Here is a 16,116-nt window from a genome sequence, read left to right as displayed (position 1 = left end):
CTGCAGTTTTAAATATGCTATTAATCCCATCCAGTATATTTTACTTTTCAGATATTACAATTTTTTCTATAAGTTTAATTTGGGTCTTTCTATATCTTCCAGTTTCCTCCACATGTTCATATCTTCCTTAACCTTCTAGAACATATGAAATATATTAATTCTATTGTCTGTGTCATTGACGGGTTAGTTTCTATTGATTGGTTTTTCTCCTGGTATAGTTCATATTTTTTTCCTACTTCTTTGTATGCCTGATAAATTTTGATTGAATGCTAGACATTTTGAATTTTGTTTTGGATGCCAGATATTACTATATTTTTAAAAATACTGTTGTACTTTTTCTGTGACACACAAGTTACTTGGAATCAGTTTGATCCTTTTGAGGCTTTCTTTATAGACTTTAATAGATCAGGTTTAGAACAGGCTTTAATCTAGGGCTAATTTAGCCCCACTACTAAGGTATTATTTGATGCCCTTTAAATTAGTCTTTGCATTATGGCTCATTGAAACACAGCATATTCCCAGCCTTATTCATTTCCTGTGTTTTTTTCCCTAGCCACACGTATACACACAGATCTCCAGAGCTCTTTCTCTGTGCAGCTTCTTTTTCCCCAGTATTTCTCCCCTTCATATTCTAGCCACTCTGGCCTCCCCAAACTCTGAATTCTTTCTCTGAAACTCAGTGAGATTACCGGGCTCTGTTTGGGTTTCATCTCCCTGTGCTATGGTCTGGACACTCTCCAGGCAGAAAGCTGGGGTAATCTTAGAGCTCACCTTGTTTGTTTTCCTTTTCTCAGGAATCACTGGCCTCTGCTGCCTGTTGTCTAGTGATTGAAAACTATTATTTTATTTGCTTTATTTGGTTTGCTAGTTTTTTAAGGAGGATGATAAAGTTAGTCTTGTTAATTCATTACGACAAGGAAGCAGATAATCTTCCAATCTTTAAATTTATTGAAACTAAAATTGGATTTAAATTAGCATTGTTTTATTTGTGTGTTTTTCTAGTTACTCAGATATTCACCCAGACTTGTGTTTTAGTGAGCTGAAAAAAATAACAGAAATTGTTGGTTAGGATGGCTAGTGTTTAGTATTCTTTTCTTCCTTAATATTTATGTTGTTTCTGTTAGAGTCATAAAGGGCGTGTATATACAGTGTGCAATTTTCCAATAACACAAATGTAAATTATGTTAAAGTTCACATTTCTAAGCTACTTACAGTGAGCAGCAGTACTAAGCTTGAGAAGGCTCTTCCTGTGAATAAACGTATTTCTGTATATAGAGATATGGCAAAGGTGATAATCCTTGTGTATGACAACATATAAAGTTGTTTTGAAATACTAGTATGTATTTGTGTAGGTGACAAAACATGTTCACCACTGTGGTCAGTGCTTTTGAGGAATAACCATATCTGATTTATTACTTGATTTAATCTTAAAAATCACAATTTCTCCATTAGCATTGTACAACAAGAAGACCCAAATGAAGAGCTTTCAAAAGATGAGTTCATTCTGAAGTTAAAGGCAGAAGTGCAGCGTTTGCTGGGTAGCAACTCAATGAAGCGTCGTCTGGTGTCTCAGTTACAAAATGACCTCAAAGACTGTCATAAGAAAATCGAAGATCTCCACCAAGTGAAGAGGGATGAAAAAAGCATTGAGGTTGAGGTCTGTAAAGCCTATCGAGTTAAAAAACCATTTTTAAAAGGCTCAATAAAGAAAACTTTTACACTTTTTTTTTTTTTTTTTGAGATAGGGCCTCACTCTGTCTCCCAGGCTGGAGGGCAGTGGTGGAAACATGGCTCCCTGTAGCTTCAACCTCCCAGGCTAAAGCGATGCTCCCACCTCAGCCACCTGAGTAGCTGGGACCACAGGCACATGCCACTATGTCTGGCTAATTTTTATATTTTTTGTAGAGACAAGTCCCCACAGTGTTGCCCAGACTGGTCTCAAACTCCTGGGCTCAAGCAATCCTCCCACCTCAACCTCTCAAGGTTTTGGATTACAGGTGTGAACCACCACATCCAGCCCTTTTACGCTTTTTTAAATTAATAAATCTTTGGCTTTCAGGGGTTTATTTGACATTTTTAGAAGTAAAATTTAAAGAAGGAAATACCATTTTTAAAGGGATGCTGAGAGTCCCCGACTTAGGATGTTTGACTTACAATTTTTAGACTTTACAGTGGTGGAAAAGTTATATGCATTCAGTAGAACCATGCTTCAAGTACCTGTAAAACAATTCTGTTTTTCACTTTCAGTACAGTGTTCAGTAAATTTCATGAGATATTCAACAGTTTATTATAAAAGAAGCTTTGTGTTAGATGACTTTGCCCAACTGTAGGCTATTGTAAGTGTTCTGAGGGCATTTAAGGTAGGACAGACTAAGCTATGATTTTAATAGATTAGATGCATTAAATGCATTTTTGACTTAATGATATTTTCAACTTACAATGGGCTTATTAGGTGATAAACCCATTGTAAGTTGAAAAGCACCTGTATGTTTTTTCTGGTTACTCTTAGCACCTAGTAAATGAGATACCGATTAGGTAAAATTCCTTTACCATAAATACAAGGAAGTATTCTCTGTAGCAAGGAATCTGCATTTCTTTAAGATTGGCTTTTACCAACAGTGCTCTAAAATCTAGTTAAAATAAATCCTCCATAGAAATCCTTTAGTATTTTCTATGAGATTTTCCTGGCCCATGTTCTTATAACAAAAGTCATTCCATATGAGGACATTAATTATATAGTGATGGTGGTACAGATATTATATAGTGGTAGTGGTACAGATGGGAAAGGCACAAAATCTGGTTATGTCAGTCATTGAAATCCACGTCTGTATTCTTCAGTTAGGAAAATGAAGCTGGTGCACTTTGTGACACTTTTGAGTTTACAGAGCCAATTTCAGACAAATTGAAACTAAACACATGACTAATAAGTAAGTCAGAGATATTTCTGCAATATCATGCTATCATAGAGATCTTCAGGGCTGCTCTCCTTTATAGATCCTTTTTTTACCCTTCCATATTTCACAAATCATCAGCCATCTATACTCCCAATAGAAAATAATATATAAAACACCTAATAACTAAGAGAAGGAAAAGAAGAGGGAAAAGGAATGTAGGTTGTGTACTCCTTTTCCTCCTGGGTGGAGATAATTGTTTACACCTTCTTTAGTACTGTTTTATCTCCTGTTCTTTTAAACTAGGAGTTGTGTTCATTAAAACAGTTCTGCTAAAGTATGTATAATGTTCTGTGCTAATTATTGTGGCATTTTAATTGTGGCTAATTTATGTTTTGGAAATAACAGTGTTTTTGCTATCAAAATCTTTTCCAGCCTGATTCCTTCTTCTGAGTAACTGTATTTGATGACTAAAACATAGGTTTTAATATTAACAACAAATGAGAAAGACTCCCCCCGGCCTTGCCCCCTGCATATTTAACATCTTTAAATCAAGCTGTTTTCATTGTTGCCCTACATTTCTTTAAAAGGATGGGGATGAAAGCTTGTTTCTCAATTTGTATTAAGACATTAGAGTTTATTAGTTTAAGCATTTTGGTGGGAGTGCTCTAAGATTTAGGATACTAGAAACCTGATTTTGAGTCTGAACCTTAGCTCAGGTGTCTTGGTGCTTTCTTTGTTCTGTATTAAAGTTGCTAATGGCATTTACTATACAGATACACTTTATCATGTGTAGCAGTTGATAGTGGTCATGCATTGTGCTGATTTTTAGCCTTTCCATTTCCAACTGTAGTCTGGTTGATCAATAATAGATTGAAGGAATAACTCTCTCATCTTTGAGTATTCTTTTTGTCCAGCTGCTCTATTGCCATAGTGAATTCTTGGTAGTCTCCATCTAAACTCTGATTTTTCTCAGAGTTACTTCAGCCCTCGGCTCAAGTGATCTGCCCACCTCCACCTCCCAGCTCCGAGTCCAGGGACACAATAAGTGAAATGGAGTAGATATATTTTTAAAATCTTTGTAACCCCTATCAATGAATAAAAAGAAACATAGGTAAGGAAAACACTCACTAAGAGGAAAACATGCAAAATTATATAAACAGATAAATCTGGGAAGATGGAAAAACAAATGAACAATAAGGTATATAAGAAGTTCCACTTTGGTGATGACACAAGAAATACAAATGAAAGCAATTGTTAGATATTCTTTTCCCATCAAAGATAATTATTTAGAGATAATCACTGCCACTGGAGGCAAAGAGAGATGGGCAGACCCATGTACTACCTGACAGTATATGTTTGTATGGCATTTCTGGAAAGCAATTTGCCAAAGTCTATCTTGAGTCTTAAAAATTGTGTTTATTGAATAAAATGTATGTCCATGAGTGAATGATGACATAAATGAATACATACAGAGATAGGATAAATGCTTGATCTTAGTAGGAGAACATATGATGAGAAATAGGATATTTGCATTGTCTCAAAGTATCCTATAAGATACTTATCATTTATTATAAAACAAAAAATAGTAAGTTTACAATGGAGATGATAGATCCCACCTTCAATTGATTATTACCAGTGGTGAGACATAGTGATATCATGTGTCTCCTGCAAAGAGCACATACCAGTTCTTGACATGCTTGCCAAAGATGCATAACCTGATTTTAATAAACCTAAAAACTCCAAATTGAGGAACATCCTACAAAATAATGGGTTAGTATTCTTAGAAAACGTCATGGGTTTGAAAGACTGAAGAGCTGTCCTAGATTGGAGGACACTAATTAAACATGACAACTGAATGCCACTCAGAATCATGGATTTGATCTTGGACCAGAAAACAGACATTTGGGGAAAATTGGAAACGTTTGTATAAGGTCTGTGGATTACCTGATAGTTAATTTACTAGTTTTGATCATTGTGCTGTAGTTATATTGGGGGAAGATGAGTGAAAGCTATATGGAGATTATTTGTACTGTTTGCAATTTTTTTAAAGTATGGAATTATTTCAAAGTGAAACTTAGAATTTTTTAAAACTTAAAAAACGTTTGACTTTTTAACATTCAGACTAAAACAGATACCTCAGAAAAACCAAAGAATCAATTGTGGCTTGAGTCTTCTACTTCTGATATTGTCAGAGATGATATTCTGCTGCTTAAAAATGAAATTCAAGTTTTACAACAACAAAATCAGGTGATTAAGAATATTTTTTATATTTTATAAGAATTTTTATTTCCTCATTAAATACAGAAGATGTAATAGAGTTTTTGCAAATAAAGAGGCAATGTGAGTTAGTAGACAAGTATATTAGTAAGTGATTCTGAGTTCCAGTGATTTCCCTTTGCTAGTGAACTATTGGTTAGTAGTTTCATGGGAAGGTAAGTTAGTGTAGTTCCAGTTCTCTGTCTCTCTGGTAGCATGGCTGACAGAGGTATTCTTTCCTCCTTAGCCAGCTCTTGACCCAGAAGTAAAACTTTGCTTATTTAAATGGTTGCTGAAGATTATTGAGCTCTGAGACTTATTTTAAGGCATTAGCTAGCCAATACTTCTCTGGTTAAATATTTTCATTTTATGTATTTCAAAGTCAATACAAAATTTAAACATTTAGTCCTGTCAGAAAGCTACCTGTCTAATAAATGAATCTATGTTCTTATCAAAGCGCGAAGAGACTTTTCCTTTTGCAGAATTGTAAAAATAATGTCAAATATTGTTATAGAGGAGAGAGAAAGCACAGAAAATATTTAAAAATGAGATAAAACTAATCAGTGAAAATGATGTTTATTTTCTCTAAGTACTAAGTATATTCTTTTGTGTCTAGGAACTTAAAGAAACTGAAGAAAAACTGAGAAATACAAATCAAGACTTATGTAATCAAATGAGACAAATGGTACAAGATTTTGACCATGATAAACGAGAAGCTGTGGATAGGTAAGGTCTATATAGATGCCTGACGACTGTCTCCTGGGTACCTTTCCCCTCTAAGTCCCTGCCCTTCCTTGTGACAAAAAGATTCAAAATGATTGAGTGAATTCTACCCTGTTGAGATCTTGGATTGGCAGAGATGAGTCCCTGGCTTCTCAAATTAGAATTTGGAACACATTTTCCATAGAAACAGTGTTATGTAGTGGGTTGGGTTCTATAGTATCATTGAAACTGTAGTTCACTGAAATATTATAGCTTAATATTTTTTTTAAAGACTCGTCTGGGAAACTATTCTTTATAAAGAAAAAAGTCTGTGAGAGGGAATATGTCTTCCAAATACCAAATCATAAACTTGGAAACAGACTTCTGGAACATAACTTACTTGTGAGTTGGGGACTGCTAGTATTTATGTTTAATATAAATTTTGGAACCACACCCTCAATTACTGTCATTAATTTATTATAAACAGAAGTCCTCAACGTAGATTACTATCTCTGTTTGAAGGACTGGGGCATTCTCACATCCAAGTTTCTAATTGTTCTCTAGAAACATTTGAAGAAAGAAAATTTTGAAGATTCTCATAAGATTGTTGGTTATTAATTAATTATTACCACTTTCGGTTGGGGAAAAGTAATCTGACCTCAATTATAATTTGCATTAGAGGGATGAGGTGAGGAGGAAGGAAGGAAGCCAATTCATTTTGGTGTTTGTAGTGAGACTGGGCATTGCCTTTGATTCCGCTCTGTTTCCAGGTGTGAGAGGACTTACCAGCAGCACCACGAAGCCATGAAAACTCAAATACGTGAAAGCCTATTAGCAAAGCATGCTTTGGAGAAGCAGCAGCTCTTTGAGGCTTATGAGAGAACTCATTTGCAACTGAGGTGAGAATAAAGAGTTTAGCTGCCTTTTAAGCTGTAGAGACTACATTCCCCTATTCCATAATTTAGAGGAAAATCGTTTGTTACGCAGCTCCTGTATTTTTTTGTGGTTAAATCATTTAGTTGCTGGTTTTGTGTATCCAAGGTCTGAGTTGGATAAGGTGAATAAGGAGATGACTGCTGTGCAGGAATGTTACCTAGAAGTGTGCAGAGAGAAAGATCATCTAGAATCGACTCTCAGGAAGACCACTGAAAAGGAGCAACAGACTCAGGAGAAGGTACAGTACAAGTTTATGTTGTACCGACATCCTTTCACTTTTCAAGCCTCAGTATTATCATTTAAACGAATGCATTTGTTCTAGAGAAGTGAATGGCGAAAGTATTCATAGGTTCTCTTGACTTTTGGCTGTATCACACTCATATAGCTCACAAATAAAGTACAGTAAATACTGAAATGATTATTAAAACCTTAGTGTACAATGGCATATAGATAGGAGAAAGTGATTTTTTTTTTTCTTGCAGATTTATTCTAAAGGGCAAAAAAAAAAAAAAAAAAAAATCAGTGTCACTTTAAATCTGAAAATCACAGATCCTTGTTTTCAGTGTTGACTGCTCCGGAAACCCTATGTAGTCCTGTGAGAGCCGCACGGAGCATTCCTTCAGAGCCCTTTTTCTCGGATCCATTTCTTTCTCACTACCTCATTGTCATTTTATTCTTCTGCGGAGAAGAGTAGGAATTTGAATGTTGGTTTCGTGATAGGGAGAGTGGTGATACGGAGGATATGGACAGCAAGGTCAGCATTTTCGTATGACCTCCTTCAGGGAAGCTGGAGGGGCTAGAGTAGATTCTCCAACTCTGCCTGATTCTTCTGAGTCACCCTGGGTGAGTGTCCAGGAGTAAAATCACATGTAAACAGTCACACCTCCTCTTTTCTTCCCTGTCCTGGCCCAGAGCCTTCACAGGCTTCACACTTTGGACCAGCGACAAACCACAGTTTGAAAGCTATCTGCCTCAAGATTAGAAAATATTTTTAAATGCGTAAATAAATGTTCTATACAGAGCTTTTTGAATGAGTTATGTTAAAGCAAGCTATTACTACCACACACTTATAAAGAATAGTAAAGAGCAGGTGAGAAATTCAGTTCATTCAATATGTTGATTATTATTGAATAGATTAATGTGGTGAAAAACGTGCCATGTATACATATCATCCTGTGGAAAAAGAACTTCTGAAGGGAGCTGTTTTAGGTAGAGATAGCAGTGTAAAAATGAGAAAGGATCTTATATTACCTAGAAATTGAGGACTTAGCTTTCAGTAATGTTTTAAAAATTAAAATAGGGAAATCACTAGTGTGATTCTTTTATATGTATAAAAATTGGCAAGAACATAAGAGGAATTTTCTCAAAGAGGTCATTTCAGGAATATTTTCTGATACGTTTAATAGAATCAATTTGACTATAAAATTTGATCTCATATAATGGGTCAGTTACAATTAATATCTGCTACTGACTGATATTTTGGCTCATGAGTGTTTGTACCCAAGTCCATAAGAAAAGTTAAACTACTATTTGGTCCTTCAAAAAAACCAAACTTAGGGGTTAAATGTTGCACATGTATCCCAAAACTTAAAAGTATAATTAAAAAAACTTTAAATTGTTATACAGTAAAATTGACTTCGTCCCACCACTGGGTGTATAGTTCCATAAACCTTTAGCACTTTTATAGGTTTATCAGGATACAGAACAGTTTTATCACACTAAAACGCTCTCTTTTGCTGTCCTTTTGTGGTTACACTACTCCCCCAAGCCCACCCCTCACTTAAAGGGCCAGTGTACTTAAAACATTAGAAGTTTAATTTCTTCCCTCTCAGAGAATTCATTAGTTTTTTACTATAGAATTATATAAGCCCTTAGTAGTATAAGCCAGTCAGAACTAAATATCTTTATATTTAGGAGACTATCTAATCTTCTCACATTCTTCAGAGGTAGGCAAAAATATACCTTTTTTTTTTTTTCTTTTTTTAAAGGAAATGTTTCACATACACGATGGGAGAATCTTATTAAACTCTAGAACAAGTGAGGACACTTTTGGGGTAGCTCTTCTTTGCAGGACATAAGCCATTTTACTGCAGCTTAGCTTTAGGTAGGGGACTTAACCTGGATACAGAGTATATGAGTCAGGTAACAATAAGAGTTAAAGGGTGTTTTTTTATGTTTCACGCACTGTTTTCCGAAACACTTGCTAAGTCAGGTTGCAGGTTAAATAGGAGCTCAATTCCAAGTTTTAAAGCTTTTATTAGCACACAGAACTTTCCTCACATGTTAACCTGGCTCATTGAGAGAAAGGGGGAAAAAGTCATATACACAGAATCCTTCAGTTTGGGGAGTAATCAGTGAAGCCTATGAATTTGCAGACAAGGCAAAGATGGTCAACCTTCCCATTCATGATGCCATTTCTATACACATTGAGGCTTATTTATACAATTGTAATATGAGTTAGGTAGGTGCATTTTAGAAGTTAGAGGGATTTTTTTGCTATCCAAGCCATGCACAACAAGTTCATATGTTTTAACTTGGAGACTGTTGGTGTTGTAGAGAGATATTTATTTGAATTTTGTTTAAAGAGACAGCTATTGGAGGAAAGAGAAGAATATGTAAGCAAACTGCAGGTGGAACTTGAAAAAAAGTACCAAGATACACTTATGATGGAAAAGAGCAAGTGGCTGAAAGATCAAGAAACTGATATTAAACAGCAAGTTGAAAATGAAGTGATCTTAGCCAAAGCACATTGGGATAAGGAACAGAAAGAGGTGTGGATTAAAATTTCTTTCTGGTCACCACATTTTTAAAATGTAGTACTAACTTCAGAAGACAGTTCTTCCTGAACAGATACATAAGTTTTATTTGCCAGGCACTTACATAGTCACCCATTTTACCTTTCGGAATTGAGCTATTAGCAGTTACCACACCAGTTTTATTTTTAGAAATTTAGCCACCTTTTGACTTTTCGACCCAACTCAGGATATAACAAGTTTTATGGGCACTTCTTTGATTCCTCGAAATGAAACCATGATCTGATTTCATATTGTGGAATGATTATAACTCTAGACTAATATTTATAACAAACAATAAATAAGCCATATCATGGATTAGAAACAAAGAAGTAATGGGCAGTCTTAGAAGCACATAATTTGTTACCTCTATTACTTAAATAGCAAATGAGATTAGGAAATGCTAATAGTTCCCTAGAAAGTTAGGGAACAAAGTATGATCCTAAAAGCTTATTTAGAAATGAAAACAAAAAAAAATTCTCAAGCTTATTTAAACTAGATTTTTTTTTTTTCCTTTTTTGAGACGGAGCCTTGCTCTGTCTCCAGGCTGGAGTGCAGTGGTGTGATCTCGGCTCACTGCAACCTCCGCCTCCCGGGTTTAAGTGATTCTCCTGCCTCAGCATCCTAAGTAGCTGGGATTACAGGCAAGTGCCACCATGCCCAGCTAATTTTTATATTTTTAGTAGAGATGGGGTTTCACCATGTTGGCCAGGCTGGTCTTGAACTCCTGACCTCAGGTGATCCACCCGCCACGGCCTCCCAAAATGCTGGGATTACAGGCATGAGCCACTGCGCCTGGCCTCAACTAGATTCTTCTGTCTACAAAATGGCTATTAATTGCTGGTAGCCAGGGAAACAGTTGGAGATACCCAGGTGGTGAACAGAAAAAGGGAAAACCAAATTGTGCTGTTTCATAGTTTAAAACTGTTTTTAGCTCCACCTCGCTGTACTGTTAAAGTGGAAAAATCATTAAGATGTTCTTCCAATAATACTGCCTCCCTTTTGAATGTAGTCTATTTAGTAAAATTTAACATTATAACAAACAAGATTATAACGTGTTCAAGTGAGTAAAACTATTTTTTAGATTGTTCAGGTTTTGGTTCGTTAATTAGATTTACTCAGTCCTTTGTGGAGAGCATGGTGTTGATGGCAAAACACATTAACTGTAATTTTTTTTTTTTTTAAATCCTGCTGTCTTTGTAGTGGCAATATGAAAGATTCCAGAGGTTGCATATTGAGAGCAAGATCTCCTGACTTTACACAACATACTTAAATCTTTCATGTGATTTTTGTCATATAGTTAAGTTCAAAGAGTAACTTTCAAGTTTTACTTGAGAGTGTATTTTAATTGACTAAATTTCTAAACCCTTTATAATTACTACAACAATATCTAGATGGTTTTCAAACACAGCTGTGATTGCTTTTCTGGCTAGCCTTTAATTCTAGTTTTTAACTTATTTGAAAATTTTTTTTCTCCTATGATTTTTCTTCTGAAAACAGATCAAAGAAAAACTCATTCAACAGCTTGAAAAGGAGTGGCAGTCTAAGCTGGATCAAACTATAAAGGCAATGAAAAAGAAGACCTCAGATCGTGGCAGCCAAACTGACCAAGTAACCACCAGTGATGTTATTTCCAAGAAAGAGATGGCAATCATGATAGAAGAGCAGAAGTGCATAATCCAGCAACACTTAGAACAAGAGAAGGACATAGCCATCAAGGGGGCTATGAAGAAACTGGAAATTGAATTGGAACTCAAGCATTGTGAAAATATCGCCAAACAGGTAAAAGGCAGGTTTATTCTAGTAAATTTTTTGGAACTGCCTGTCACTTAATGAAAGCACATAAAATGCTATCATTGAACTCGTTCATAACTTTATACTTCTAAGATTTTGTGCATTTCTAGGATAGAAAACCTGTCATGTTCCTAAATTTTTCTTCATACTATTTCTGTCATAAAGCCGTCACCCCTCGGTTTTTCTGTATATTCTTTCAGTTTACAAAGTATTTGCTCCTTTGCGATTAGTCCAAGCATTAAGATGCCTGAGGTTAAAGAGGGTGCTTTTACATCTGAATGAATCACAGTTTAATTATGTATCTTTCATATCTAATTTTATGGAAAATATTCCACTAAGGTGGTTATAGATAAGTAAACCTAAGCACATAAGGTATTTAACAACATTTGTATTGAGACTTGATGCAGTTGGATCTGCAGGCCTGCCCTTAAATGGAACTTTGTCTATCATTCCCATTAGCCGCCCCAAAGTGGTGCCAATACCTTTCCTTTGAAGCACTCACAAAACTAGCTTGTAACTGACACAGTTACTTGATTTGAAAGAAATACCATACTGAGAAAAGTACAGCCTATTATAACAGAATAAAGATGAGTTATCTGTTATATCTCTCTTACCTATTACAGTGATTCTCAAAATTTTTGGTCCCAGGACTCCTTCACAATTTAAAAAATTGGGGACTCTAAAGGGCTTCTGTTTATGTGGGTTATATTTACACTTTTGGAAAATAAACCTGAGAAATTTTTAAAAAACAAGGCTACCCAAGCACACATTCCACTGGCTGTCAGAACAATGACATGATCACAGCATGCAGCTTTTGGAGAACGGTGCTGTTTATGCATGAGAGAACAGCAATAAAACAGATAGTGTCTTAATATTATTTTGGAAAAAGTTTTAACCTCACAGACTACCTGGCTGGGTTTCTAGCCTCAAGAGTTCCCTGGACTTTGATACATCTGTTATGTATTTATCATTTTAATTTTATTACTTATTATAAACTCTTAAACAAGATAGGGCTCAATGTAAAGGTTTTGAAAATACACTCTGCTTTTGATAAATACTTGAAATTCTGCTTATTTGTTACATTGTTCTACATGATTTTACAGGGCACCCTTAAAGTCTGGAAATACAGGCAAATATATGTAATGGTACCAGGGATATCTTCAGTTAGTTTACCGAAATGTTTACTGAAGGGGGTTTCAAAAGAGTTAAGAAAAGGTTCCACAGACAAAAAGTTGAGTTTAAACGTGCTGCTTTGGTATTTTTGAAATCATTAATCTTAAAGCAAATAGCGTAATATAGCAGAAAGGAAATGTTTCATAATAACTTTTTAAGTAGATAAATTTCTACAGGAGCTTTGTCTTTTCCCCACTTCTTAACTCCTTGGAATTTGTACATAGATAGAGTTTACACATTGACATATTTAGCACTTTAATGATAAATACAGTCTCTTATATCAACCCTGCTTTTGTGTGTATGTATGTATATATACATATATCTGCATATCTATGTGTATTTTAAAATAAAGGAATAAGGTAAAATTATTTAACATAATCTTCTGGTAACTGGTGGCAGATTTGTAACCAGATCACCCTCATATTAATCAAGTCTTAATTTTTTGCCTTCAGAGGTATCACCCTCATTCTTTAGTATAAACTCATTCTCGACAGTAGGAAAGTTCGCAGGTATAGGGCTCTAAACCGTATCAGTTTACATGTGCATGCACATGTGTAGAGCATGAGGAGTGAGGAAGGTGGTGGGTGTAGTGATTAGACAGCAGTTGGCACCCAGCAGGCCTTCTCCTTTTTCCCAGGATAAATAGGAGTTGTTGGAAATGGTAATTGGTACTTCGTATGACACTTTCTAAGGTAGTACTGGTCATCAAACATTCACAGATTCCCACTTCTTGTGTGGCATTTGTGTGGGATGCTATGGGAGGTTTACAACAAAAGGATTAGAGTCCACTGTTTGGAATGGGTAGGGTACTTGAAGTCAGTTTAACTTTATTATGTAGTGATATACAGTATAAAATACTGAAATCATAACTGCTGTTTGAAAATGGGGTCTTTTTGAAATTTTATACTCCATTTTACCTCTTTCTTTTGCAACGTCCTACAGGTAGAAATAGCTGTGCAAAATGCTCGTCAGCGATGGCTGGGAGAACTACCTGAGCTTGCAGAGTATCAAGCACTTGTGAGGGCAGAACAGAAAAAGTGGGAAGAACAACATGAGGTCTCTGTGAACAAAAGGGTAAGAGCTCTTCTGCAAAGAAACTTCAGGAGGCCATCTTGCCTGACCCCTTCTCTTACCTCAGTCCTTGGAATTTGTACCTACTCATAGAATTGTTGAAGGGTTAAACATGTTGATACATGTTAAGCGGTAGCTCAAAGCCTAGCAAGTGTTCTTGTCATCATCAAGTTGTTCTTAGAGAAAGAATGTATCTACCTATGAGGATAACTTAGAAATTATTTAATAACTCCCATTCTATCTTGCCCTATCTTTAGATGAAATTGAGAACAGGGGTATATTTGTTCATTATCAGCTATACAATATCCTTTCACATGCTTAAAGATTGTTTTCTCTGTTGTGTCAGTAGTCTTATAACATTCTTTTTGGTAAATAGCCAGTTCTCCTTTCCAGAAATGTCATGTTTCTTGACCGGAAGATAAAGATATTATAACTATGTGTACTCTTGCAACTTAATTACCGGTTTAAACCAATTCTAATCAAAATGCCAACAAACTGAATGTATTTGAAGTTGACAAAATAATTCTATAAAATGTTTTTGGAAAAACAAAAGGACTAGAAATTTTTTTAATGTTCTGGAAAAATTATAGTCAAGCCCTAACACGTAATGGAATATATTGGAAAGCAACAACTCAGACTGTACTGAGTCACAAAAATAGAATTCATTTTAATTCAGTGCAATACAGATTTCAGAGGTAGACCCTACTATAAATAAAAGCTTAATAAATTGTTTTAAAACAAGGGAATGAGGAATTATTTCATAATAGTCTTACGATAGCCAGGTAACACTTTGGAAAAATTAAGTTTACCCAATGTGTATCACAATAAACTCTAGGTTAATGAAGGAATTAAACATTTTTAAATAAAAGTGTAGAAAAATTAAAAGAAAATTGAAGATTTCAGATCTGTACCATAATAACAACTCAATTTCGAGGCAACATATCTAATAGCAAAGATAAAATAATAGATTGAAATATGTTTTCTTTTTGTAGTAAAAAAGTAAAATTAAGGGGATAATAAAGATAAGGAAAATGGATCAAACGTGAGAAATTATTCTCTATACTTTTTAGTATGTCTGAAATATTTTAAAAGGAAATTTAAGAGAGAGAGAGAGACGAAACAATATGATTGTGAGGATATGTGTCTCAGAGCTCAGAAGTCAAGTAGAATAGTAAAGTAAAGTAAAATATAGAAAATAAAACAGGCCAAGAGATCTTTTCATAAGAACATAGAAGGCTGTATGTTTGTGAATGCAGACACATAGAAATGAGAGAAAATGTTTTTGTTGCTTCCCAAACTTCAGCAGGCCTGAGAATCACTTGCAGGGTTTGTTAAAGCATAGCTACCTGGGCTTTCCTCCTAGAGATAATGATATAGTAGGTCTGGAGGGTGTCCTGGGAATTTGCCCTTTTTTTTGAGATCGAGTCTCACTGTGTTTCCCAGGCTGGAGTGCAATGGCGCAATCTCAGCTCACTGCAACCTCCACCTCCTGGGTTCAAGCGATTCTCCTGCCTCTGCCTCCCAAGTAGCTGGGATTACAGGTGCCTGCTACCTCTCCCAGCTAATTTTTGTATTTTTAGTAGAGATGAGGTTTCACCATGTTGGCCAGGCTGGTCTTGAACTCCTGATCTCAGATGATCTTGCCCACCTCGGCCTCCCAAAGTGCTGGGATTACAGGTGGGAGTCACCACAACTGGCTGGAATTTGCATTTCTAACAGGCTTCCAGCTGGTCTTTGGACTACACTTGGATGTAAGTAGCACTATTCCAGATAATTATATCAGTCACAAAAAATAATGTCAACATGTTGTGCATCTTTCCTCCAAACCAAAAGAGGTCCAGAAAAGGCCAGTTCCATAGCATTGGCTATAGAGTTATTTTAAGATTAGAGTGATTAGTTGAGATCTGTGACAGTGTGAAGCCAGTTTCTAGAATTCAGAAGTAGTTAAGTTGGTTCAGTGGTTCCCGAACTTTGCTGCACATTGGAATAACTTGAGGATCTTTAAAAAATACTGTTGCCTGGCCCCTACCCTTAAATTTTGTTTTCTATGGGCCCTGGCCTGGGCATCAGAAGTTTTAAAAGCTCCTCAGGTGATTCTAATGTGCAGCAAAGTTTGGGAACCACTGAGTTGATGAATGCTGTCAAATTCTCTTTGTAGAATTTCACATGAGAAAATGCACATTTTGGTAAGGTTGGGCAGGTCATACAAATTCTGTGGAATCCATCACCTCTGTCCGAGTCACCTGAGAATGACTTCCAGGCATCCATTGCAACATGACCTGTTTTCTCTAAAAACACTATTTAAACATGTTTCACATCACTACCGAATTATTCTGCTGGTAGCAAAGGAATTTTGCAGTGAATTCTTTTGTAAAGCTCACCTTAGATACTATGTTCCTTTAGCAGAAAATTTATTTAGTAGATACTCTATCCCATCATCCCAGCCATATATATATAGTATTGATTAATGGTAACCACCATTGTCTAGGCCAAACCTT

At 35.6% G+C, this 16,116-nt stretch overlaps 1 protein-coding gene across 15 annotated transcripts in view; it reads left to right on the top strand.

The window, feature by feature from the left end:
- Positions 1 to 16,116, top strand: part of CEP152 (centrosomal protein 152) — a 73,750-nt gene that overhangs the window by 37,975 nt on the left and 19,659 nt on the right. For 7 of the 15 annotated variants that reach the window (XM_073995765.1, XM_005559491.5, XM_065547913.2 and 4 more), the window contains 8 exons: positions 1,453 to 1,657; positions 5,016 to 5,141; positions 5,767 to 5,876; positions 6,623 to 6,751; positions 6,894 to 7,026; positions 9,374 to 9,559; positions 11,081 to 11,362; positions 13,490 to 13,621. In XM_073995765.1, the coding sequence (XP_073851866.1) occupies positions 1,453 to 1,657; positions 5,016 to 5,141; positions 5,767 to 5,876; positions 6,623 to 6,751; positions 6,894 to 7,026; positions 9,374 to 9,559; positions 11,081 to 11,362; positions 13,490 to 13,621 (1,303 nt within the window). The remainder of the gene's footprint in view (positions 1 to 1,452; positions 1,658 to 5,015; positions 5,142 to 5,766; positions 5,877 to 6,622; positions 6,752 to 6,893; positions 7,027 to 9,373; positions 9,560 to 11,080; positions 11,363 to 13,489; positions 13,622 to 16,116) is intronic. The other 8 variants (XM_073995766.1, XM_073995763.1, XM_073995767.1 and 5 more) reach the window with 3 other exon arrangements.

This window comes from Macaca fascicularis, chromosome 7 (assembly GCF_037993035.2).
Source record: "Macaca fascicularis isolate 582-1 chromosome 7, T2T-MFA8v1.1".
Classification (NCBI taxonomy): domain Eukaryota; kingdom Metazoa; phylum Chordata; class Mammalia; order Primates; family Cercopithecidae; genus Macaca; species Macaca fascicularis.
This window is presented reverse-complemented; position numbering and strand designations above follow the sequence as displayed.